At 44.0% G+C, this 25995-nt stretch overlaps 1 protein-coding gene across 1 annotated transcript in view; it reads right to left on the reverse strand.

Moving 5' to 3' along the window:
• Positions 1-25995, reverse strand: part of ERCC6 (ERCC excision repair 6, chromatin remodeling factor) — a 189238-nt gene that overhangs the window by 107309 nt on the left and 55934 nt on the right. Inside the window, exons 6-7 of the mRNA XM_030203175.1 lie at positions 11935-12093; positions 9471-9606 (exon numbers count right to left, since the gene is read on the reverse strand). Of these exons, the coding sequence (XP_030059035.1) occupies positions 9471-9606; positions 11935-12093 (295 nt within the window). The remainder of the gene's footprint in view (positions 1-9470; positions 9607-11934; positions 12094-25995) is intronic.

A 25995-nucleotide genomic window follows, 5' to 3' on the forward strand; every position in this document is an offset into this window, starting at 1 on the left:
AAGCAGGGTCTGTGTAGGACAAGAGCGAGGATCTAGGGCCTTGCTGTCACACCAGACGGCAAACCTCCTCCACAGAAAGAAGTAACTCCTCTTAGTGGAATCTTTTCTGGAAGCAAGCAAGATGCGGGAGACACCCTCTGACAGACCCAAAGAGGCAAAGTCTACGCTCTCAACATCCAGGCCGTGAGAGCCAGGGACCGGAGGCTGGGATGCAGAAGCGCCCCTTCGTCCTGTGTGATGAGGGTCGGAAAACACTCCAATCTCCACGGTTCTTCGGAGGACAACTCCAGAAGAAGAGGGAACCAGATCTGACGCGGCCAAAAAGGAGCAATCAGAATCATGGTGCCTCGGTCTTGCTTGAGTTTCAACAAAGTCTTCCCCACCAAAGGTATGGGAGGATAAGCATACAGCAGACCCTCCCCCCAGTCCAGGAGGAAGGCACCCGATGCCAGTCTGCCGTGGGCCTGAAGCCTGGAACAGAACTGAGGGACCTTGTGGTTGGCTCGAGATGCGAAGAGATCTACCAAGGGGGTGCCCCACACCTGGAAGATCTGCCGCACTACCCGGGAATTGAGCGACCACTCGTGAGGTTGCATAATCCTGCTCAGCCTGTTGGCCAGACTGTTGTTTACGCCTGCCAGATATGTGGTTTGGAGCACCATGCCGTGACGGCGAGCCCAGAGCCACATGCTGACGGCTTCCTGACACAGGGGGCGAGATCCGGTGCCCCCCTGCTTGTTGACGTAATACATGGCAACCTGGTTGTCTGTCTGAATTTGGATAATTTGGTGGGACAGCCGATCTCTGAAAGCCTTCAGAGCATTCCAGATCGCTCGTAACTCCAGAAGATTGATCTGCAGATCGCGTTCCTGGAGGGACCAGCTTCCTTGGGTGTGAAGCCCATCGACATGAGCTCCCCATCCCAGGAGAGACGCATCCGTGGTCAGCACTTTTTGTGGCTGAGGAATTTGGAAAGGACGTCCCAGAGTCAAATTGGACCAAATCGTCCACCAATACAGGGATTTGAGAAAACTCGTGGACAGGTGGATTACGTCTTCTAGATCCCCAGCAGCCTGAAACCACTGGGAAGCTAGGGTCCATTGAGCAGATCTCATGTGAAGGCGGGCCATGGGAGTCACATGAACTGTGGAGGCCATATGGCCCAGCAACCTCAACATCTGCTGAGCTGTGATCTGCTGGGACACTCGCGCCCGCGAGACGAGGGACAACAAGTTGTTGGCTCTCGTCTCTGGGAGATAGGCGCGAGCCGTCCGAGAATCCAGCAGAGCTCCTATGAATTCGAGATTCTGCACTGGGAGAAGATGGGACTTTGGATAATTTATCACAAACCCCAGTAGCTCCAGGAGGCGAATAGTCATCTGCATGGACTGCAGGGCTCCTGCCTCGGATGTGTTCTTCACCAGACAATCGTCGAGATATGGGAACACGTGAACCCCCAGTCTGCGAAGTGCCGCTGCTACTACAGCCAAGCACTTTGTGAACACTCTGGGCGCAGAGGCGAGCCCAAAGGGTAGCACACAGTACTGGAAGTGACGTGTGCCCAGCTGAAATCGCAGATACTGTCTGTGAGCTGGCAGTATCGGGATGTGCGTGTAGGCGTCCTTCAAGTCCAGAGAGCATAGCCAATCGTTTTGCTGAATCATGGGGAGAAGGGTGCCCAGGGAAAGCATCCTGAACTTTTCTTTGACCAGATATTTGTTCAGGGCCCTTAGGTCTAGGATGGGACGCATCCCCCCTGTTTTCTTTTCCACAAGGAAGTACCTGGAATAGAATCCCAGCCCTTCTTGCCCGGATGGCACAGGCTCGACCGCATTGGCGCTGAGAAGGGCGGAGAGTTCCTCTGCAAGTACCTGCTTGTGCTGGAAGCTGTAAGACTGAGCTCCCGGTGGACAATTTGGAGGTTTTGAGGCCAAATTGAGGGTGTATCCTTGCCGGACTATTTGGAGAACCCACTGATCGGAGGTTATGAGAGGCCACCTTTGGAGAAAAGCTTTCAACCTCCCTCCGACTGGCAGGTCGCCCGGCACTGACACTTGGATGTCGGCTATGCTCTGCTGGAGCCAGTCAAAAGCTCGTCCCTTGCTTTTGCTGGGGAGCTGAGGGGCCTTGCTGAGGCGCACGCTGCTGACGAGAGCGAGCGCGCTGGGGCTTAGCCTCGGCCGCAGGCTGTCGAGAAGGAGGATTGTACCTACGCTTGCCAGAAGAGTAGGGAACAGTCTTCCTTCCCCCGAAAAATCTTCTACCTGTAGAGGTAGAGGCTGAAGGCTGCCAGCGGGAGAATTTGTCGAATGCGGTGTCCCGCTGGTGGAGCTGCTCTACCACCTGCTCGACTTTTTCTCCAAAAATATTATCCGCAAGGCAAGGCGAGTCCGCAATCCGCTGCTGGATTCTATTCTCCAGGTCGGAGGCACGCAGCCATGAGAGTCTGTGCATCACCACACCTTGAGCAGCGGCCCTGGACGCAACATCAAAGGTGTCATACACCCCTCTGGCCAGGAATTTCCTGCACGCCTTCAGCTGCCTGACCACCTCCTGAAATGGCTTGGCTTGCTCAGGGGGGAGCGTGCCCGCCAACTGCCGCACATTGTTCCGCATGTGTATGCTCGTGTAGAGCTGGTAGGACTGAATCTTGGCCACGAGCATAGAAGAATGGTAAGCCTTCCTCCCAAAGGAGTCCAAGGTTCTAGAGTCCTTGCCCGGGGGCGCCGAAGCATGTTCTCTAGAACTCTTGGCCTTCTTTAGGGCCAAATCCACAACTCCACGTGAGGCAACTGAGTGCGCATCAGCTCTGGGTCCCCATGGATCCGGTACTGGGACTCGATCTTCTTGGGAATGTGGGGATTAGTTAATGGTTTGGTCCAGTTCGCCAGCAATGTCTTTTTGAGGACATGATGCATGGGTACTGTGGACGCTTCCTTAGGTGGAGAAGGATAGTCCAGGAGCTCAAACATTTCAACCCTGGGCTCGTCCTCCACAACCACCGGGAAGGGGATGGCCGTAGACATCTCCCGGACAAAGGAAGCGAAAGACAGGCTCTCAGGAGGGGAAAGCTGTCTTTCAGGAGAGGGAGTGGGATCGGAAGGAAGACCCTCAGACTCCTCGTCAGAGAAATATCTGATGTCTTCTTCCTCTTCCCACGAGGCCTCACCATCGGTGTCAGACACAAGTTCATGGACCTGTGTCTGCAACCGTGCCCGGCTCGACTCCGTGGAACCACGGCCACGGTGGGAGCGTCGAGAGGTAGACTCCCTCGCCCGCACCGGCGAAGCTCCCTCCGCCGACGTAGTCGGGGAGCCTTCCTGGGAGGCTACCGCAGTCGGTACCGCAAGCGGCACCGATGTCGGAGACCTCACCCCGGACAATGGGCCAGCCGGCGCCTGGCTCGACGGTACCGGAGGCGCAAGCACCCCCGGTACCGGAGGGGTAGGGCGCAACAGCTCTTCCAGGATCTACTGAAGTGTGCATGTGGTGACCTCTCAGTGCACAGTGCCAGTAAATCAAAGACAAATCTTACATGTGCACACCAGAGTGTTCCAAGTTTCAACTTCCATTCCTTCCTTACCTACAGTGCTGTGGCTCAAATCCAGAGAGAGACTGAGGGAGCTGGCCAGAATTTTATTTTATGTACCATTAAATTCTTACGGGGATGGATGGGGATGGGTAAGATTCCAGTGGGGATGGGTGGGGACGGGTAAGATTCCAGCAGGGACGGGCGGGGATGGGTAAGATTTCTGTCCCCATGCAACTCTCTAGTCCACTCTGTCAACTGTTCTTCTAGTGACAAAATAGAGAACTCCTCTGGGAACTTAGCATCTAAAGGCTGTAACTTATCTAAACCTATCGCCAAAAAGTCCCTTACAAACTTTTCCTTTTCTATTCTCCTAGCATTAAGCCCCCACTGCACTTTCAGTCCAAACGGGACTAAAAAATGATCCAATAAAGAGACCGGAACCAGGGAAGTAGTCAAAATTTCACAACAAAATTCAGGCCTGAAAATATAAAAGGTCCAAAGCATGTCCCCCACTATGCGATTATATTTGCAGGGTTTTGTGATACTCTACGTTGTATGTATTTTCTACAAGGTTGTTTGTGTGTAGGTAGTAATGGTGAATGATTGGTTTTAGAAGTATGATGTATAGCTTTGTATGTTTTTTTGAAAATTAATCTTTATTAATATTTCTTTAACTGATTAGAGCACATCTTTTTTAAGTAGTTAAAATGTAATGCCAAGAAGTGCAGAGTGATGCACTTGGGGTGCAAAAATACCAAAAGAGATGTACCGGATAGGAGGGGAGAGATTGGTAGGCTTGGCTCAGGCCAGGAGGTGTTGATGCCCTGTACAAATCATTGGTAAGGCCCCATTTGGAGTACTGTGTTTAGTTTTGGAGGCCTTATCTTGCTAAGGATGTAAAAATAATTGAAGCGGTTCAGAGAAAAGCGACAAAAATGCAAGACGTACATGGAGAGACTTGCTGACCTCAACACGTATACACTGGAAGAAAGGAGAAACAGGGGCGATTTGACACAGATGTTCAAATATTTGAATGGTATTAATTTGCAAACAAACCTTTGAGAGACAGGAAAATGGTAAAACTAGAGGGCATGAATTGAAATTGAAAGGGAGACTCTGGAATAATGTCAGGATGTATTTTTTCACTGAGAGGGTGGTAGATACCTGGAATGCCCTCCCGTAGGTGGTGAAGATGAAAACGGTAACGAAATTCAAAAATGCGTGGGACAAACAAAGAAATCCTGTATAGAAGGATCAGATCCAAAGAATCTTAGGGGAGATTAGGTAGGAATACTGGTGCTGGGCTGACTTCTACAATCTATGCCCTGATGGAAGCTGAGTAGATTTGGATGGGCTGGAGTGGAGCTTTTCAGGTGCTTTGACAACAACTTCAAAAATGTTTATAACAAGGCCAGTGCCGGGCAGACTTCTATGGTCTATGCTCTAAAAATAGCAAGCATAAATCAAGAACAGGTATAAATATGATGTAATACTTCATTCCCAAATGTAATGAGTTTATATTGTTGGGCAGACAGGATGGCCATACAGGTCTTTATCTGCCGCCATCTACTATGCTACTATCCTGAAATGTCAACCCAGGTACAGGAGGCTTTCCCACGGGCACTCTCCCAGAAAACATTTGTAGCCCAAATGCCATTCTCTTTTGAACAGATAGGGACACACATGTTCAACAGGCTGAACTCCAAGCACTGGCATGTGTCACCAGTGCTTCGATCAATGCACTGGTTACCGATGGCACCTCATGTGCAATTTAAGACTGCACGGTTAATTCATCACGTATTATATTCAACATTTGTTTTGTGGTATTTTAAACAGGTGCTCGTTGTGTATCGCCTGCTGAGGGCTTTCCATGTTACTTGCAAATGAAACACTGAACACTGTGAAATATGCTTCCTCTCGAGCAGTTTCAATTGTGGGTTCAAGGACTTAGAATGACTTGCCTGGATTTTTAAGAATGTTCAGAAGTATGGAAAAGTTACATAAGGGTTTGAAAACATATTTATTTGTGAAGGCATGGGGTTGATACCTCTGTCATGGACTTGCTAAGGGTAGTTTTCTGTCTGTAATTTTCTTATTACCTTCGTGTGCTCCGCTTACTAGTACGCAGAATAGAAATTTTTAAATAAATACATACATACATATATATATACTAAAAAAACACCCTGGGTCAGATACAATAAACATTTTTCCTCACACAGAGAAAAATTTGATAAATCCTGTGCATCTTTTCACTTTGTTGGGTCAAAGACCCTGAATATACCAAACCTAAAACTATCACAGTAGACTTCCTAGCAGCAGGACAATTACTTTTCCACAGACGGGGTCAAAATGACTTATGACTATTGTTTATAGGAATACTATGCCCATCTACAAATCCTTCCTTCAGCCCTCCATTAAAAACATAGTTAACAAGAACTTAGAAATGTGGTTTTAACACAGCTCCAAGACTTTGATGGAACCAAATCACAGCAAAAGTTACCAGGATGAGTAGGACAAACATAAGAGATTTAATTAAATTAGAAATATGAAGTACACTGCTAGTGAACTGATAGGCAGATGCTCAAAACTCCGGCACTGTTCCAAACAGTGCTGGAAAAATACAGCCGGATTAGAGCGGCGAAGGAACTCACTAATGCTCAACGCTAATGAGATGCAAATTTAGGTACACTCACAGCACTGAGCGTTAGGGAATTCGGTGGGAGGATTGTGCCTGGTGCATGCGCTCAAGGGTTATGCATCAGGCACAGCTCTTGAGCGCATGCCCAGTCAAACTGGGGAGAAGGAGCCTACACCGAATTGTGGAGGCCGGACAGAAAAGGAGGACTGGGAACTGCTTCAACTAGTAATTTGGACTTCCTCCCAGCAGAAATAAATTCATTAGAGCTGGTTAAGCTGTTGGAACCATTTTTGTATAGAAATGTTGTGCCCTGGGACCCTCCTTCAACCCTCTCTTCCTCAGCTATTACAATCACCTATGGGTACACCCCTTCCCAACAAGTCACAGATCAGGAGTAAGGGGAGGGAACAGGGAAATGGCTGTGTCACAACTTCAAAAGGTTCACTCTCCTGCACCAGTACCTGGTTTCCATGTAAAGTACTCACCTACCTTGATTTCCTTAGGACCAGTTGGTAAAGTCTTGTGACCGGACACCATAATGCTAGCTCTGTGCTGGCATAGGGTTTGCAGCGGGAGGAGAGCCCTTGTTTGGTGAACCGTCCTCTGTGCATTGAGGATGAATGGCGAAATCACCTCATCAGCATACATTTGCATGCTCATTGCCAGCGAGCTCATTGGTTCACACGCTCGCCAGCTCTGAACATTCAGAACTAGCAAATGCAGGCTCTAGTCTGCAACTAATGCCCTTTAGTGCCTGTATTTGCTTCTGAACATTGGGTCCTGTGCTACAAGTACAAATATTATTACTTCTGCCCTGCATAAGTCATTTACCTAAACTGTCTGTGCATAACTGAGCTCTTGGAGGTCTTTTTGTTCTCCTTTGTCTTAATCTTAGTGTGTATGTAGTGAACATTACTATTCATCATGCCCTTCAAGCTATATCAAAGACTTAGAATTTACATAAAAATTACCTTCAATACACATGTAAAACTTCTTGTCCTTCCTTTGCCAGTAGGACCAAAACAGGGGGAACAATAGCTGAAACAGCTTCAGTGATTCACACAGCAGAAAGAGTGTATGTGATTTAATTTGAAGCAACACAGGAGGAGATTGTGGTCACAGGACCAAGCTTTTCAGGTCTTCAGTGAAGAGGATGCCAGTTAATTTAACATCAGGAAGCTATTAGTACATGTGTTTCAACACCCTACACTGTTCTATAAATGTATTGATTCTTTCACATAGTATTTAATCAAGCACTGTTAAGTACAATACTACTGTGATACTATCAAGAACCCCCAATTAATATTTAAAAAGATTATTTATTTAGAAACAGTTTGCCGATTACTGAAAAGTCCTTAAATAGCTCAGGTCAGAATTCTCAGGTCTTGTCTCTGAGTTACTGAAAATGTTTCTTGCTAAAATACACTGGGTTTCAGTTAGAGAATGACGTGGTCCCCGCCCCGTCTCCGCAAACTCTGCCCCTGTCCCCGTGAACACTGTCCCCATCCCCACCCCACCCCCGTGAACTCTGTCACCATCCATAGAAGCCTCAACAGTTGATTTTATATTTAAATCTTTTATTACAGTATAAAAATGATCAATAATAAAGCAAAAATAGAAGATACACCCCCCCATCTTCCCTCCCTCCTCCCCTGCTTTCACCAATTGATCCCCTCCCCTACATTCCCCTCCCTGACCCACTACAAGAAACACCCTTCCCTGCTTCCATTCAGCAAATATGAAGCACTTCCTATACTCTTAAGCTAGTGTTCTCTGTTTTGTTTTTTAAATCCATGGATGAATAGTAAGTCATCCACAATATCAGGATTCAGTCAAGCTCTCCTTTCTTCCACTGCTCTTCCTGCAATAGAAAATGCCCTCTCCGAAGACGTGCTGGTAGCAGGAATGCACAGGATCCCCCTCAGAGAATGCACAAGAAGTCCCGACATGCTGCTCTGAGCAGGAAACAAGCAGCGGGGAGTGGCAAAAGTCTATTTGGGTGGCAGGACTTGGCAAAAACAAAAAACAAGTGAATGGGCTGTGTCGGCATTAGCGTGGCTTTGTAAACGGGGGGGGGGGGGGGGGGGGGAGGTAAAATTGCACTTGTATGTATATGTGATATATTTATTTATTTATAAATGCTATTTCTTATATGTTGAGATGCTTTTATGATAAAGGTCTTTATCCTTTAACGATGATCTGGCTCTATATTTATATAATTGCAATTAAATTAGACAAACGTTACTTATTTTCCTCTCTTGAAAATATCATGCTGCTAGGCCATTCACCTCAGGAGGTCAGGGCATGTGCATTTTTAAAGGTAAAGTGCATGTGAATCCTTTTTTTTAATGAAAGATACTATACAAAAAAATCCAGATTATTGATATTAAACTACAATGAAGTTCTAATGATTACAGAAGCTATATTGTCTCCGATAGGGAATCAAGGAAGTGAATCCTTTGAGCAACTTGCCATTTCCTAGCCTGCTTCTCCAATCAGAAACTTTTCTGATTAGGATTCTAAATTTTTTTAAATATATTATTAAACAAACTATTACCTAACTCTACCTTACAATTATGCTTACTACCTAGTAACTCATAACTACAGTAGCTATCTGAATTTAGGAATATACAGTAGGACTCTGATTATCTGGACTATCCTCTGAAGGGGGTGGTCCGGATAATCATAAATCTGGATAATTGGACATTCCTTTTTGAAAAGAAAATATACTGAGAGTTACATGTTGAGTATTATTTTGTGTTTTCAGCTATAAATGGGAAAAAATATCAAGCTATTTGTGATATTTCTTTTACTGTATATCAGGCATAATGTGATATGATACAGAGATTATGATTTTAAAAAATGGAAAAATAAGGAACAGAAGCAATCCACATAACTGGACATCCGGATAATTGGATTTTGGATAATCGGCATTCTACTGTACATTGTTTGCTATTCTGCCTCTGGGTTTATAGGGGCAGAAGACATACCCTCTCATATGCTACATACATTACACAGTTCTCACTTAAGCATTAGGCCATCAGTTAAACTTTCTTAGAGTAATTACTTGCAAAAGGTATCACTCTATAACAAAGGCACAGCTGAAGTTCCAACTTATGGATTGGACTGACTGTCTTCCTATGGTCCATTCATAGTCCAATTGACTTGTGTTATGTCTTGAGCTCCACTAATAGGTCAGAGAACCTAAACTCATTTTGGTTTTGGTGTTACTGTGTTCACTACTACAAACAGGAGCACTGATGTAAGTCTCTTATAACAGAAAAACACATTCTCAAGTACCTTTTTACTTGTGTAAGAGCCAGTCTCGTGCAAAATTGCAACTCTAAACGGAGGCCACCATGCGTGAAATTCCTTCACCCACTGATGCATCACTGTAGCTGGACAGACAATTATGGATGGGCCCAATCCTTCATACCTTGAATAAAAAATTGTGGGGAAAGGGAACACAATAATGAATTGTGTGTCAATAAAAAAAAAGTTTTAATATCCTTCCACAGATATTCCAAATCTAAATAAAAATATCTGATTTCTGTTCTACAGATGCAGGTTATTTCATACTGACAAGTTATTAGAACAGAGTTTCTTTCTGTAGACTTACAGATATGTTGTAAAAAGAAAAAGAAATAACAAAACAAATGGAAGATGCTACTGTTGTATCCACCTATACTATGAGTGAAAACTATCATCCAAACAGCCCTGCCAGCAAGCCAGAGAGTAAATGGTGAAGGAAAAGCAAGAAGGGGATGGAAACAGCTGCAAGTCCTTTTTAATGGAGTACCATTAGCCTCCATTAAAGTCGGCAAACAGTGAAAAAATAGCCAAAGAGAATAGTGACAGCAGGGTGGTTGCTTACTGATCCCGACTGGTTCAACAGTTAAGGGAGAATACAGCTGACCATGGAAATGGATTGATACTTTAAGAAAAATCTATTTAGCACTTTCATCATGTCTTGCCAAATCTTGCTAGATCACGCTCATTGGAAATTTAATGGAGGTAGTTATCAATACACCTTTAGGAGTTCAACACAAAATGTTGAAGATTTCATAGGAATCCATTCAAGTAGAACGTTTGATGTTCTGTTTTTTTTTTAATTTGTTGCACTTTGCCATCAACTGTCCGATATAAAAAAAAGTTTTGAGAACTGATGCTTTACTGTGCAACAAGCAGTAAACAAAAGTTATAAAATGGGTTATCTACTTCCAAGCCCCAAGGAAACATGTATGAGAAATGTTATCAGAGATCTCTAATTACATTTACATACAGTCAACTTTTTAAGTGTACTTTGAATTGTTCTAAGTCTCTTATACTTATTATTAGGTAGCAGAAGAGAGGGTCCAAGGGCACAGAACCAAGGACCTTCAAGAGTGGGACAATCAGAAAGCCTTTAATAACTGACCCAACGTGGTCCCTGTTTTGGCATGTGTACCCCTACGTCAGGGGTCAAGCATGGACACAGCACTTGAAAGGCAATAATGCCTACGCGTGTCGCTAATAACCGTGGCTTAGTTGTAGGGAGTCAATCAAACAAGACAGTTTTGAGAAGTCTAACGCATCTTCCAACGCAGTATTTCACAATAGAAACTTGGCTGTTTTCAAGCACTTTGACCACAACTGACCCTTAATACAAGCGTACACATGCCGAAATACAGCCCGTGTTGGGTCAATTTATTAAAGGTTTTCTGATTGTCCCACTCTTGAAGGTCCTTGTGTGCTTCTTTCTTGCTGTCCTTGCTTATACTTATTATCACCTAACAAAATAATGTCGTCATCTCTTCTGGTCAAAAACAGATTTTTCATTTTAAAACAATGAGAAATCTTTTTCTAGACTTTTTCTTTGGGGCCTCTCAGCTAGCAATGTGTAACTTTCACTACTCAATCATCTCCCAACATGACAACAAGTAGAGAATCGGAGAAGCCAGGACGTAAATACTGTTTCTCCCACTTATACTCCTTATGATCCTGGGCAAGTCACTTCAATCTTCATCGCCTCAAGCGTGAAAACTTAGATGGTAAGCTCTCTGGGGCATGAAAATAACTGTTACACCTGACTGCAGCTTCCCTTGACCTCAGATCCAAACATCATAGTCTGAACCCTGACAATTAATTTTTGACATCCACATGGCAAACCTCTAAGACTGGTGCATGAGTGAGGCAAAGGGAAAAAAGGGGTGGCAGGTGGAGAGGGACAGAAACTAAATAAGAGTTTTCAAACAGAAACAACTAGAGGAGTACTTCCCTTCAATAACCTTTGCTCTTGCCACTTCCACTCACCACGAACAGACTTGCATTTTCCTGTTCTATGTTCATCTGGTGTCTTGCCAGAACAAATATATTTATATAAAATTTAATAAATGGAACTGACAATTTGATATCCAGTTTAAAATTCCATGTTGTGTAAGCTGTTGAGATGAAGCCATAATTGAGTTTGTAAACAATCCATTTACAGAACCCGACCTTAGACACAGTATTGACCCAAAATATCTAACGTGGCTCATCTGCGAAATGAGGCCTCGATGCTTGGAATTCATTATAAGTGTTACATGTTTAATTTCTCTTGCCCTACAGCTTCATCGTCTCTAAACAAGAAAAAAAATTTCCTTTGATGTCCCCCACTAAAAGAATTAAAGGAATATTGTAATTGAAATGTGGTTAATAATTCAGCAGACCCTCCTCCACCAGCAATCCATCTGCTGAAATATTAATCAAGCTGCAGAGACTGACAGTCTGCAGGAGAGGCACTTGCCTGTAATTTGAACCGCGTGTCCTGATCTTGCTGTAGCTTAGACCTGCCAAGAAGGCAATTATCTGGATGGTCTTGCCCAATCCCATTTCATCTCCCAGAATTCCTCCTGCCTGCTGGCAATGTAATTCCCACAGCCACCTAACACCTGTCTGCTGGTACCTACGAAAGAAAGAAAAAAAATTAGAAAGAAAAGTGCCACTGTTTGATAATCCAGGCATAATAAAAAAGTCCTCATGAATTAATCACTCCACAAGGTTCTAGCACCAGTTACGGTAATGTGCTGTGTGTTTTACGCCATCACTGTATTTACAGGGTCTTGCATTTTTCATGAGTAGAGGCATTATATGTGACAAATTTATTTTTTATGGATTGATAAAACATTTCTAATTAAACTGATAGACATGGTAATTAGAGGAGATTTTATTTCATTTATTTTTAAAGATATTACACACAGGGCAGCTTCCCAACCGCTTCAATTCATAACCTATTATCCCCTTCAGAAAGTGAACCATGCTGGCAGCCAGGGACATTGGACTGGCAGCTTGCACAGCACAGGGACATTTATCCACAAAGAGCTGGCATAACCAATGTTTCCTCTTATTTTCTGTTCTGCCACCAGAGTTCAGTTGTTTTCTTTGGGTAATGTCAATTTACAGTGTTTACAGTTCATTTTAAATAGTTTACCCAAACCACCAAAAAAAAACATTAGGTGTGCAAGAGATGCTTCTTATGCCAGCATTATTAGAATCGCAAGACATGCAGAACCTTACACTGGACACTTGTTGCTGCAAACTTCTTTAGTTCCTTTTCAGCAACACACTATTACACAGGATTTGTTACAACACTCAAACTCTACTACAGGACTTTTCAGATGCAATAAGATTACATATTCCACAATGTTGGGGCTTTCTTCAGGTTTTCTAATTCATCTGCAATTGTCTTGCTTTGAAAACGTGGCTGCACTTTTACTGGTGTCAATTTTCAAATGGAGTTAGACATTTACGAACAGTTGGTAAAGGTATAACTCCATTATCTGTAGATTTAAAACACTATACGGGCAATTCTATAGATTGGGCGCTAACACTAATGTTTAGAATACTAGCACATATGCATATAGTTGAACAAATATGGTATATGCTAGCATCTTGCATAGCACAAATTTGCAAAGGGGCATATACATGGGCAGACACAGGCGGGGCTCCCACCAATGTGCATAACTTCCATAAAATTGTAAGTTAGTCCCATTCTTGCAGCGTTTGGGTGCTCACACTTGCAACAGCCAGCAAGCTGGTAAGTGCAAGCGTCTAAATTGTTGATGCGCAAATAACAGTTTACACTAGTATTCTATAACAGAATCAAAGCACTTAAATAGAGGTAGGTGCCCACTTATATGGACAGTGCCGAGATGAAAATATGAAAAACCACTGCGACATGACCCATACAGGGCAATAACCAGCTGCTATAATGAATAAACTATAAGTTTAGTTTATGCTTGCCAGTTAGCAACAGTGCTGACCACAGTACATGTATATTCACAACAGGCATTTCAATTACTACAGTGACTGCAACCACTGAAAATAACCCCACTGTATTTGCTTTTTATTTCTGTTATCTTTGGAAAGTTAGCAAGTAAGCGCCATAAGAGAGATCTGAATTTAATTTTTAAGCTTCATACAAGGTGCTGTATTGCAACTTGTGCCAAAAATAAATCAAAATTATACAAAATTTCCTGGAGCGTACATAATGGTGTTGGTGTACTGCATGGATACTTCTATCCATGGAAGCAGTATGATGTGCCTTTTGCCTCCCTAAACACCTCAAAAACTCCATGAAGACCCAAGTGGCCCTCTTGCACCTCTCAGCCTCTCCTCTCAATCCCACAGTGGTCCAAGTTGCCCCCATGCACCACACCCTCACCCCCACAAAAACAATTACGGTGGCCAGTGTCTCTCTTGATGCTGCCACTCCCCATGATTCCCCACCAAAAAAAATCATGATCACCCAGTTCCTCCCTTGACCTCCCACCTCAACTCCCCCCCCCCAAAAAAAAATCCCTGGGGTGTAGTCAGTGTATACTAAGCAAGCTATACCAAAATGGAAGCGGCAACATAAAAATGGATCTAGCTTTAAAATGTCACTAGTAGATGGCAAATCAATCCAACATCATACAAAGATGATTCTGTTATAGCAGAAAACTGTTGTATGTCTCAACAAACGGAAATTTTAGATGCAGTATATATGTATAGAAAAATCTAGTTTCTCCTGAGAGGTCAGCTCTATTGTTTCTTCATAATGACTAGAATAAGAAGAAAAGTCTTACCTGCTAATTTTCTTTTAGTCTCAACAGACCAGTACAGGAACTTGTGGGTTGTGCCCAACAACCAGCAGATAGAGACCGAGAACACAGAACTATAAGCTGCTACCTGGACTTTTGAGAATTTTAGGGCAAGTCCCTTCTTAAAGCCCTCCTGAAGGAACACCAAAATATAGTCTAATAAAACCTGAGAGGGGGGTCTGCCTTCTGGCTTCAGTCGATAAGATGTATTGTTTCTGCCTCAATTACATAATTTTTATATTTTGTAGTGAATAGTGGTATGGACCTAGCACATATAGGGGGAAAGGGGAAAGGAAAATGGAACTTGATATACTGCCCGAGGTATTTTTGCAACTACATTCAAAGCGGTTTACATATATTCAGGTACTTATTTTGTACCAGGGGCAATGGAGGGTTAAGTGACTTGCCCAGAGTCACAAGGAGCTGCAGTGGGAATTGAACTCAGTTCCCCAGGATCACTGGCATAAGGCACTCATGGAGCATTTTATAGCCTGCACCAAGGTAGTAGACAAAAGCGAGGCCAACTCTGTATATGTCTGGCTGCTGGTCTCACCCTCTCCAACATCATCTTTTTAGTTCACAACTTTACTAGGTTTTTACAAATACCAATTAACAAGCATTCAATAAATATCATAACAAGTAATGCAGGACAGTGAGATATTTCCTCTCCTCCCTTCCCGTCCATGAAAACAACACATAAAATACCCATCCAAAATTCTAAACAGAAGGTTCTAAGCGTCGTAAGGGTGACCATAAATCCATAAATTGCTTCAGTCAACCAAAGTGTTCAGTGGCTATAGCCTCACATTTTTATATTGAACATACTGAATTCCACCAGAATTGAACACAGATTATAAAAGTTTTTACAATTTCTCAAAATGTCTTCGATAGCAATTACAATCATAATTCTATATAACTTTTCCCTCTTCTCCATTTCACGGGACAACAGAAGTTGCAACTCAAACAAAATCACAGAATAACACAGGGGTTCACTGAAGCCAATGATAGAACATGTAGAGGGGCATTTTTGAAAGAAATGTCCAACTTGTGATTTGGATGTCCTTGCAAAACGGCGAAATCCAGGGGCAGGGAAACCCATATTTTTGAAACAAGATGGATATCCACCTTTAGTTTCAAAAATACCATCAGAGACGTCCAAATCCTTCGATTTGGACGTCCCTAGACATGGACGTTTCTGACTTCCGGTGATTTTGGAAACCAAAGACATCCATGTCAAAAACGTCCAAATGCAAGCCATTTGGGGATAGGAGGAGCCAGCATTTGTACTGCACTGGTCCCCCTGACATGCCGGGACACCAACCGGGCACCCTAGGGGGCACTGCAGTGGACTTCATAAAATGCTCCCAGGAACATAGCTCCCTTACCTTGTGTGCCGAGCCCCCCAAAACCCACTATCCACAACTGTACACCAGTACCATAGCCCTTACAGATGAAGGGGGGCACCTATATATGGGTACAGTGGGTTTGTGGTGGGTTTTGGAGAGCTCGCTACTTTCCTCCACAAATGTAACAGGTATGGGGGGTATGGGCCTGGGTCCGCCTGTCTGAAGTGCACTGCAGCCACTAAAACTGCTTCTGGGACCTGCATGCGCTGTCATGGACCTGAATATGACATCTGAGGCTGGCACAACATTTTTAAAGATGTTTTTTGAGGGTGGGAGGGGATTAGTGACCACTGGGGGAGTAACGGGAGGTCATCCCCGATTCTCTCTGGTGGTCATCTGGTCATTTCGGGCACCTTTTTGTGCCTTATTCGTTAAAAAACAAGTCCGGGTGAAAACATCCATGTGTTTGTCAGGGACGTCCTTGTTTTTCGATTATGGGTCAAAGACGTCCAAGTGTTAGGAACCAAGTCCCACCTTCGCTACGCCTCCGACACGCCCCCTTGAACTTTGGACGTCCTTGCGACGGACTGCAGTTGGAGACATCCAAAATCGGGTTTCGATTATACCGATTTGGACATCTCTGGGAGAAGGACGTCCATCTTCCGATTTATGTCGAAAGATGGACATCCTTCTCTTTCAAAAATGAGTCCAATAGTAGGCCAAATTTGCTGCCAAAAGCTGTGCACCACCAGGCAATAAAAAGCATATGGTCTAATATTCCTGGCACAGATGAGCAGGACCAACAAAGGTTGGAAGTAAGAAGCTTCATTCTATGCAATCGTGCAGGAGTCCATACCACTCTATGCGCTACAAAATGCTGGATGAAAGGTGGGAGAGAGAAGGGGACAGACACTGGTTGGGAGACAGAGCGAGGAGGGGAGATGCTGGATGGAAGAGAGCAAAGAGTGAGGGCAGATGCTGGATGGAAGGGGAGCAAAGAGAGGGCAAACGCTGGAAAATAGAGACCCGTATGGGAAAGGGGTTTGCGGGAACCACGCGGAACCTGCTGGGATGGAAGCGGTTCCAGTTCTGTGGGGTTTCCGTGGGGACGGAAGCAGTTTCTGTGGGGTTCCCGTGAAAGTGTAAGCTGCACTTGCACCAGCCTCTCACATATCAAGTACCAAGTTCCTCCTCCTCCTTGCATTAACAGCACAGATGCAGAAAGTCTCCCATTAAGGAGGTGGTAGAGACACAAATGGTGATGGAAATTAAAAAGGTTAGGATGAACACAGAGAATCTCTAATTAGAAAATGGAAGTTACAAAAAAACCTAAACTTAAATGGCTGCATGTATGTGGATGTGTCAAGTGACAATTAGATGGCAACTCCGGCTGTGATGAGCTAGGACCAATACCGGGAGACTTGTATGGTCTGTCTCTCATACATGGCAATCTGGTTTAGGATGGAAAGGGAATAGACAGCAACTTCAGAGGCTGGAACATGAGGGAAAGGGGGAAATGGGGCTTGATATACCGCCTTTCTGAGGTTTTTGCAACTACATTCAAAGCGGTTTACATATATTCAGGTACTTATTTTGTACCAGGGGCAATGGAGGGTTAAGTGACTTGCTCAGAGTGACAAGGAGCTGCAGTGGGAATCGAACTCAGTTCCCTAGGATCAAAGTCCACTGCACTAACCACTAGGCTACTCCTCCAGTGCTGGACAGACTTTTACGGACTGTGTCCAACAAATGAGAAGACAAATAGGCTGGAGTGGGCTTCAACGGCAACTCCAGCAGTTGGAACATAAGGATAGGGCAGGGGCGGACTTCTATGGTTTATGTCCCAGAAATGCCAAAGAAAGACCATAATCAAGTATATAATATCATGTTCATTGTCGATTTAATCATGAATTGAAAATAAGTGTAATTATTGGCCAGACTGGATGGACCGGTCAGGTCTTTATCTGCTGGTCACTTACTATGCAACTATTAATCCTCTCTGCTCCCGGGCTGATGCGCAAACTTCAGCTCTGACACAGGCACAAGCATCAGATATCACCTGACCTACTGGCGCGTGCATATGGTGACCTCTCAGCACAAAGTGTCAGTGAATCAGAGACAAGTCTTACATGTGTGCACCAGTGTTCCAACTTCCGTTCCTTCCTTGCCTACAGTGCTGCGGCTTGAACCCAGAGAGAGACCAAGAGAGCTGACCGTAATTTTTTTTATGTACCATTATATTCCTGCGGGACTGGGTGGGGACAGGTTAAATTCTTGTAGGGATGGGTGGGGACAGTTAAATTCTGGTGGGAATGAGAAGGATTCCAGTAGGGATGAGTAAGATTTCTGTCCCCATGCAACTCTCTAAAGGGTGGATGCTGGTTGAAAGAGGGGGGGGGGGGAAGAGAGAGAGAGAGAGAAGAGGCAGACACTGGTTAGAAGAGGGGAGGGAGAGGGGGCAGATGTTGGATGGAAGGGGGAGAAATAGGGGCAGATGCTGGATGGAGGGCAGAGAGAGAGAGCACAAAGAGAGAAGGCAAATGCTGGATGAAGGGGGCAAAAAGAGAGGGCACACGCTGAATGGAAGGGGACAAAGAGAGAGGGAAAACACTGGATGGAAGGGAGCTAAGATACAGGACAGTTAGTAAGAGACTGGAGAATAGGATGAAGTAGAACAGGAGAACCAGTGTGAGGAAAAGAGATAGAAAACCATAGGTAGACAAAGTAAATAGAGGAAACTTGAAGCCTGGATAGTAAGAAAGGGAGGGGAGAACGAGAGAAACACTTGAATATAAACCTGACATATTTTGATAAGTTTATATTCAAGTATATACGGTAATCCCCTGGCATGTATACAGTGTATATAATACCATCAGTAACAGAGGTATTGAGGGAGGCAGCTGGTAGACAGTGAAGGGGTCCTTCCCCGCTGTGTTCAAAAATGCCCCTACCTGTTCCCTCCTCCCCCCCCTTTTTTTTTTTGTGCTCATACTACAGGCAAGATACAATGGAGGCAGTGCATGTCAATCTATCTCATGCATATTCACTATGGATATCATAAATATCTGACTAGCTAGGTATGTCCCGAGGACTGGGTCGAGCATTTTTGCTCTGGATGAATAAGATACAACAGAAGAACAACAGTGAAATCCAACACCAGGACAGAAACGTGGAAAGAAATGGCTGTCTCTCCTGCACTCTTCTGTGGTGACTGCACAAGCCAGGCCCACCAAAACTGTCCTCTCACTACGAGTCCACGAATGCCATTGGAAAACAGGTCCAGAGCTGCTCGCCAAGCTGCGCACCTCCTCTGCATGAGATAAAGGGGAAAGCTGGAAAGCAGAGCAGTGAGACAAAATGACTTTTCAAGAGTTGGTAGGAGGGCCACAGGCACTAGTACTCACAAGCAGCACCCCCCCCCCCCCCCCTCCAATGGGCAAATGGATGAGAAGAATGCCTAGGTCAGGAGGCTGCACAGAGAGACAAGGTTTGTAACCACATAATAAGAGGTAAAACATCCCCATTTGAGATTTTCCCACTTCTTCTCTTCTTATTCTGCTTTACCGAGGACGGAGACACTGGGGGAGGGAGGGACCGAGCACCATCGGGTGTACCCCGAAGTAGAACTTAACCTCACTACAAAGGAGAAATGTGTACTATCCCGTGCTCAACTGAAGAACACTTGAAATACCGATCCAGGAGCAAGCCTCAATCAAGTAGTACAGGAAGAACACCAAAGACCATCTTTCATCTGCTGAACACAGAGAATACTGTTTCTGCCCTATGGGGCTCAGCTTACAGTTCTCTGTCTTCACTTGCTAGTTGATGGGCACAAGCAACAATGTCCTAGACTGGTCTGCTGTGGATGCCAAGGGCAGCTTTTATTATTTCATCAATGTACATCAAGCCAAACCTGAATCACCGAGAATGCACTTTGCTACATAAAATATAAAATCAACAAAGAGGAGAAATAGAAATATAAAGAAAAATAATATTCACTAGCAAAGCATATCATAATTCCATTATAAAGGGCTAAATGGTCAAATAGAAAATCGAGGAGGAACAGGAGAATTTCCCCTCATACAAAATTATAGGGGAAAACAAACATACACACACAAGAAAACTCTTGAAGAACAGATACCAGCTATACATCATTCATATGAGATTACAAGTCTTCCTCTGGGCTAACACCTAAGCAGGACAGAATATTCTTAAAGAAACTGAAATAGTCCTAGCGTCCAAAGATTTTCAAATGAACAAGGTCTAGGAAAATACAAGTCATCCTCTCTAATGTCATTATATATTTACATGGAAACTGAAGGAAAAAAGTCCCTTCCAGTGCATCTAACTGAGCTTTACTAGGCAAAAGGATTTACATCTCAACTGTGTTGCCTTAAAAAGATTAGAAAATACCAAACAATTCTGGCCAAGAAACTATCATTTTAAAAGCAAAGATACAATCTAAGAACTAAATACAATTAGAAGCCTACCAAATATTTTTTTTTCCTTTCCATTTTCAGCCGATAACAAAAATGTGCCCGATACCGAAAATAAGACAAAAGAAAAGGCCTCGAGTCTGGTTGTGTGAATGTGAACATATATATATATTTTATTATCATCATTTTTTAAATGTCCGGAAAAAAGGGAGCCCCTGAACATTTTGCAACAACAACTTTAAACCTGCAATGAATTAATTAAAATGTTATATGTACAAAGTGACATCTATTTCAAACAATGTTATGTGGTTTCGTAGCAATCCACCTTAACGTTGAGATGTCAAACTTTAAATAACATTACCCAAAAGTTAGAGTTTCTAACACAATTAATGTCAACCTAAAATAGTCTGAAATGTTTAAATCTGATACTAAAAGTGTCCCCCTTTCACCTTTATACATTTAAGCAGTTGATCCCACCAATTTAAGTGGGAACAATAGTTAAAAGTCCAACAAGCAAATATCGTAAGCCGTAAATAATAGTTTTCTATGTTCTCCCCAAGCAAGCTACTGCACTGATACACATGCATCTGCCCTACTGAACTGAACAGCTGATCGCTTGCTACAGTAGTTGGTGGAGCACACAAGTACTTGATGGCAGCTAGTTCCAGAACTGGAAACAAACTACAATACCAATACCCAAAAATGTTGGTAGAACGGAACACACGTGGCTCTTTTAAATATGCTTCTAGCTCTTGTTCATACAGTGGCTCCCGTTCAGTTCCAGTGATGTCAGATTCTATTGGCATACTGTCATGTGCGTCCCATAATCATGGTGATGGAGATGCAGATTCAGACTGCTGGGTAGTCGATGTCCCATATCCCACTACGGTTGCATCATCCCTGGACAATCTGAATGTTGCCAATTGCAAAAATTCAGTGATTTCCACATTGGGAGCTGCTGCCTCCTGCCTGGAAAGATATGCATCTTTGAAACGAGGATCTAGAAGTTTGGCAGTGATGGTGTGAGGAGATGTTTTATGATAGGTAAAGTGATGATTTATGGCATCATGCAGCATAGCATTCATCTACAGTAGACCTTGATCATCAGAACTGTTCATGTTGCCCTGCAACACTGCATGAGTGGAACAAGAGATGAATGCATCATCTGATGATTTTTCAAGTGTTGCAGCATAAAATGGCTGCAACACTTACCACATGTTCTGCGCGTACCGATTCTGCAGAATAAATTGACAGCCCTGTGATGCTCGACCAGATGTTGTAGAATTAGGTTAAGTGCTTTTCCAGCGTATTTCCACATCCTGCAGACGTTTGTGTGCTGGTACATAAAAAGACTTTTGAAAGTCAGCAAACTTTCTGCATGTCTGCTTGCTGTGCTTGAAATGTGAAACAACCTTGCAGGCTTTCTTGATGAGAGACTCAACCGATGTTGGAACAAACAATGCATTGTAAATAACTAACTGTAGTGTGGGGCCACACAACCAATGTCACAGATCTCAGTTAAGTGTAGTGAACGGATCATAATTGCACCATTATCACAAACTCCAATGTGCACCTTTCCTTGCAGTCCCCCTTTGTGTTACAGCTTCTTGCAGTTTTGAAGCAAGGTACACACCATCATGATCCTCCTCAAGCACCACTTTGCTTAAGATCACTTTAAGCCTGTCTAATCCATGAAAGTATCCCATAAAGCTGAGCAGATCTTTGTTGGATTTGTCCACATATCAGTTGTGGAGGACACCCAACTTGCCTCCCCTAGCAGTTTCTTTACATGTTCAAAAACGGTGTTGTGTAAGTTGAAGGCATGAGTGAAGTACGGTAATACTTCTCTGACTTTAGTTTGTAGTGTTGAGGACCTGCAGGATCAGCAAAATTCAGCCACAAATGCTTCACCTTCACCAAAGAAGTATGGTAATACATCGACGATGATGACATCAGTAATTGCTTTTGTCAACGTGCTTTGCTTCTTCACTGTCATCAGCAAATGGTACTCGATGGCCCAGCGTAGTTGCAAGACTTGGCTGGATTAAAGCAGCAGGTACCATGGGTTCATCTGCAACATGGACTCTGGCTTTCTAGCATGCCACTTCAATGCGGTTTTCAGCGACCCATTTCAGTTAAGTGCTGTTGATTTCCTTGTGGCATCTAGCCAGGTGACATTTCAGTCCATGGACAGTTTGAAATCTAGGCTTGTTTCTGCCCAGAGACAAATCTTGTCACACTCCTTGCACCGGGCTTTTCCTGGCTCAGCAGCTTTTTCATAGAAATTCCAAATTGGATTTATATTCTGGGTTTATTCACCGGTGTCACTGTGCTTCACATTTCTAAGTAGTCTGCGCAAGTCCAACTGCTGCCCTGCATCAACATAAACCATATACATACTTAAAGGAAAAACTGATAATTTTAAATATTGTTACATTATTCCATATCTTAAACTTGACCAGAGAAGTCTACTATAATGGCAAAGATCTCAGCACACATGACAGGATCCTGCAATATAATTACAGCCTTCTCTTCCATCCCCCCCCCCCCCCCCCCCCCCCCCGCCATCCATACCCAAAGCCATCTACCCTACCATACCCCTCTCCCTCTCTGTAGCATAGTGTCAGTCCTGTCCTACCCCCTACCCCCACAGTCTGGCATCTTATTTCCCTCCCCTCCCTGAATCACACCAGCATTAAATATAAAACCTTCTTTTGTTTTGTTTTAATGTCCTGGATACTGCAGAGCCCATTCCTACTCAGAAACCCACCTACATTAAATATAATTTTTTTTTTTTTTTTTTTTTTTGGGGGGGGGGGGGGGGGGGAGACAGCACTGCAGAGACCACTACTACCCAAAAACCCAACAACATGAAACATACAACTTTTTAAATTTAATTTAATTTTAACCTGGGCACTGAGCCCACCCTGCCCAGAAACTCACCAACAATGACTAAACCAGAGCTACCAAGTTACCCATTCCAGGAGGGAGACCCTTTGGCCGGTCTTGGTTTTAAACTTACATCTTAAAGCAGTGCAGTATTTGTAGTCCATGATTCTATCCAGATATCGTTTTCTAACAACCACTCCTCGCTCTTTCACAACACCTACCCATAGTTTTCACTTTCACTCCCCCTGGCCCGCCCATTCCCTATCAATAGTCTCTCCTTCCTGTGTCTCCCTGTTCCCTCCTCTATATCCCCTTGCCTACTTATACAGCATAACTCCTCCCCATCTTTCACCCCCGTTCAGCCCTTCGTCCATTACCATTCCCTCTTCCTCCTCTCCCAGGCCCACTCGACTTCCAATCCCAAATCCTCTTACCTTGCTTGCAGTTACAGTGCGTACACTGGGTCGGTGTCTGTCAAGGGCTGGCAGAGTGCAGCACTCTCTTTTTCAGCAGCAGCAGTCCTCAGGCTTGCATCCTTCCTAGTCCTGGCCTCCTCATGCTGTGGAAGGTTCTGTGTTGCCGGGGGGGGGGGGGGGGGGGGAGGAGGGATGACAATAGGCAGGGGCTATGCTGGACTTGGAGTTGCAGCAGCTGAACTCCTTTTACAGCTGGCAGTGGCTGTGCTACAGCCTTCAGCTTTGCTTGCCACCCTAAATCAGCCTCCCAGTTCCTGGTGTGTCTAGAGTGGAGGGAGGGAGGGAGGGAGGGAGGGGGGCAGGCCAGGGCACCACAGAAGAGCCAGCCTCACACAAGTCATTCACTCATGGTGCATCCATCTCAGCTCTTGTGCAAAGGTGGTCAGCAGCAGGCTGCAATTTATTAGTGCAGCACTTTGGAGCCAGACTTTGAGCTGTGGTTAGAAGGGCTGCTACAGAGTGCACGAGGCAGGTTCTACACATGACACAGACATCAACACACAATGTCATAAATCAGCTGACCTCTTTGTTGCTGACTGTGAACACTGTTGGGCCTGGGGGGGGGGGGGGGGGGGAAACTGCTGCTTGGAAATGGAGATACTGTTCTCAGCCAGACGAAGCCTCTCGCTCTCTGTAACAGAAGTTCTGCCTCAGAACTTCCTGTTTCAGAGAGATGTTTCAGGCCGGATGAGAAGCAGCACTGTTTCCACTGCAAGGCAGGGAGGAGGAATGCATAGAGGAGACAGAGGGGGGGTTGCTGGAGTAGCGGGTTCTGTAACCACAGGGATCATTTTCTGCCAAACTGCAGAGAATTAAAAGACAGCTATTTTCAATGAACCGTAATTCACCGCAAACAGCTTTTCAGGTTGGTTTTGGCACCAGAACAGATACAAAAACCGATTTTCAGTCGGGATCTAATTACAATTGGACTCTAAAGCAAAGGCTGCAATCAGGGTAGCTTTAAATGACACCACTAAAGACCCCTTCAAGAATACCAGAGGTCAAATCAACCAGTCAGAAATCCCTTCGTTCTCTGAGTCTATTATTCAAAATGTAAAAGTGTGGAATATGACAGCCTTAATGGACAGGTACATCCTCCAGGGTTATTCCCTAGGTCTCCATCACTTCATGAACTGCTCCATATCACATCCCCAAATAGAATTTTTATAATAACTTTGTACAAGTAGTGAGAAATTAAAATGTGTTAAAGGAGTAATTTTACACAAACTAATTTCTTAACAACATCAACAACAAAAAAAATGGTGAAAAGCATTCTCATACTTAAATCAAAGTACTTTCAACTGTAATCTTGGCTCCAACATTTCTGATTAAATAAACTTATTAAACTTCCACAAGCCTTTTTCACTGAACACACATACCTCCCTTCCAGTTAATGACATGGTGAACTGACAGTAAGTTACTGAACGATGAGGATTATTTATTTATTTATTAAAAGGCTTACAAATATACCACCTTCCTGGCCAAAAAAGGTTGATATAATTTGATCCGCCTCCATCGCTTTTTTCCACATTGTTCTTCCCTACGACTTAAAATGACTCTTAAAGGAAGGTTACACCTGTTAAGGACCTCTTCAAGTTCAGTTCCTAGGACAGTGGTCATCATTCCCAGTCCCCACAGGCCACTAACAGATCACATTTTCAGGATAACTGTAATAAATGTGCATGAGAGAGATTTGCATAATGGAGGTAACAGGAACCAAATCTCTGTCAAGGTCTCAAATCTCTGAAAAGCTGCTCTGTTGGTGGCCTTTGAGGACCGAGACTGAAAACTAAGGCCCTAGGACACGGGTGGGCAACCACGGTCCTCGAGGGCCACAACCCAGTCAGTTTTCAAGATTTCCACAATGAATATACATCAAATCGATTTGCATGTGCTGCTTTCCATTGTATGCAAATAGATTCATGAATATTTATTGTGGAAATCTTGAAAACCCAACTGGATTGTGGCCCTCACGAACTGTGGGTACCCAACCCTGCTCTAGGAGGTATGCCTGAGTCTGAAAACAATCCAGTAATAGCACCCTACCTTAAGAAACAATGATTCAAAATGGCTATTTAATGGCGCCTTAGCATTTGAAATTCTGCATAAAAGTTGTATGTTTAAAGTTCTTGTGTCATAATATGGGGCTCATTTTCAAAGCACTTAGACTTACAAAGTTCCATAGGTTATTATGGTGCTCATTTTCAAAGCACAGACTTCCCGCAGAGGGGCATTTTCGATGTGATGTCTAAGTCCGACTTTGGACATTTTGCGAAAAACATCCAAAATTCGAATAGGAAAGAAGGTCATTTTCGAAAGAGAAAAACGTCTATCTTTTGTTTTCGAAAATACGGTTCCGAACAACATTTTGCAAAACCCACAAAATTAAGCCATTGGGATGTAGAAGGAGCCAGCATTTTTAGTAGACTGGTTCCCCTGACATCCAAGGTCAGCAATAGGAAACCCTAGAGGGCACTGCAGTGGACTTTATAAACTGCTCCCAGGTACACATCTCACCATTGCTCCCTTATCTTGTGTGCTGAGCCCCTCAAAACCCACTACCCCCAACTGTATACCAC

Source organism: Microcaecilia unicolor, chromosome 5, assembly GCF_901765095.1.
Source record: "Microcaecilia unicolor chromosome 5, aMicUni1.1, whole genome shotgun sequence".
Classification (NCBI taxonomy): domain Eukaryota; kingdom Metazoa; phylum Chordata; class Amphibia; order Gymnophiona; family Siphonopidae; genus Microcaecilia; species Microcaecilia unicolor.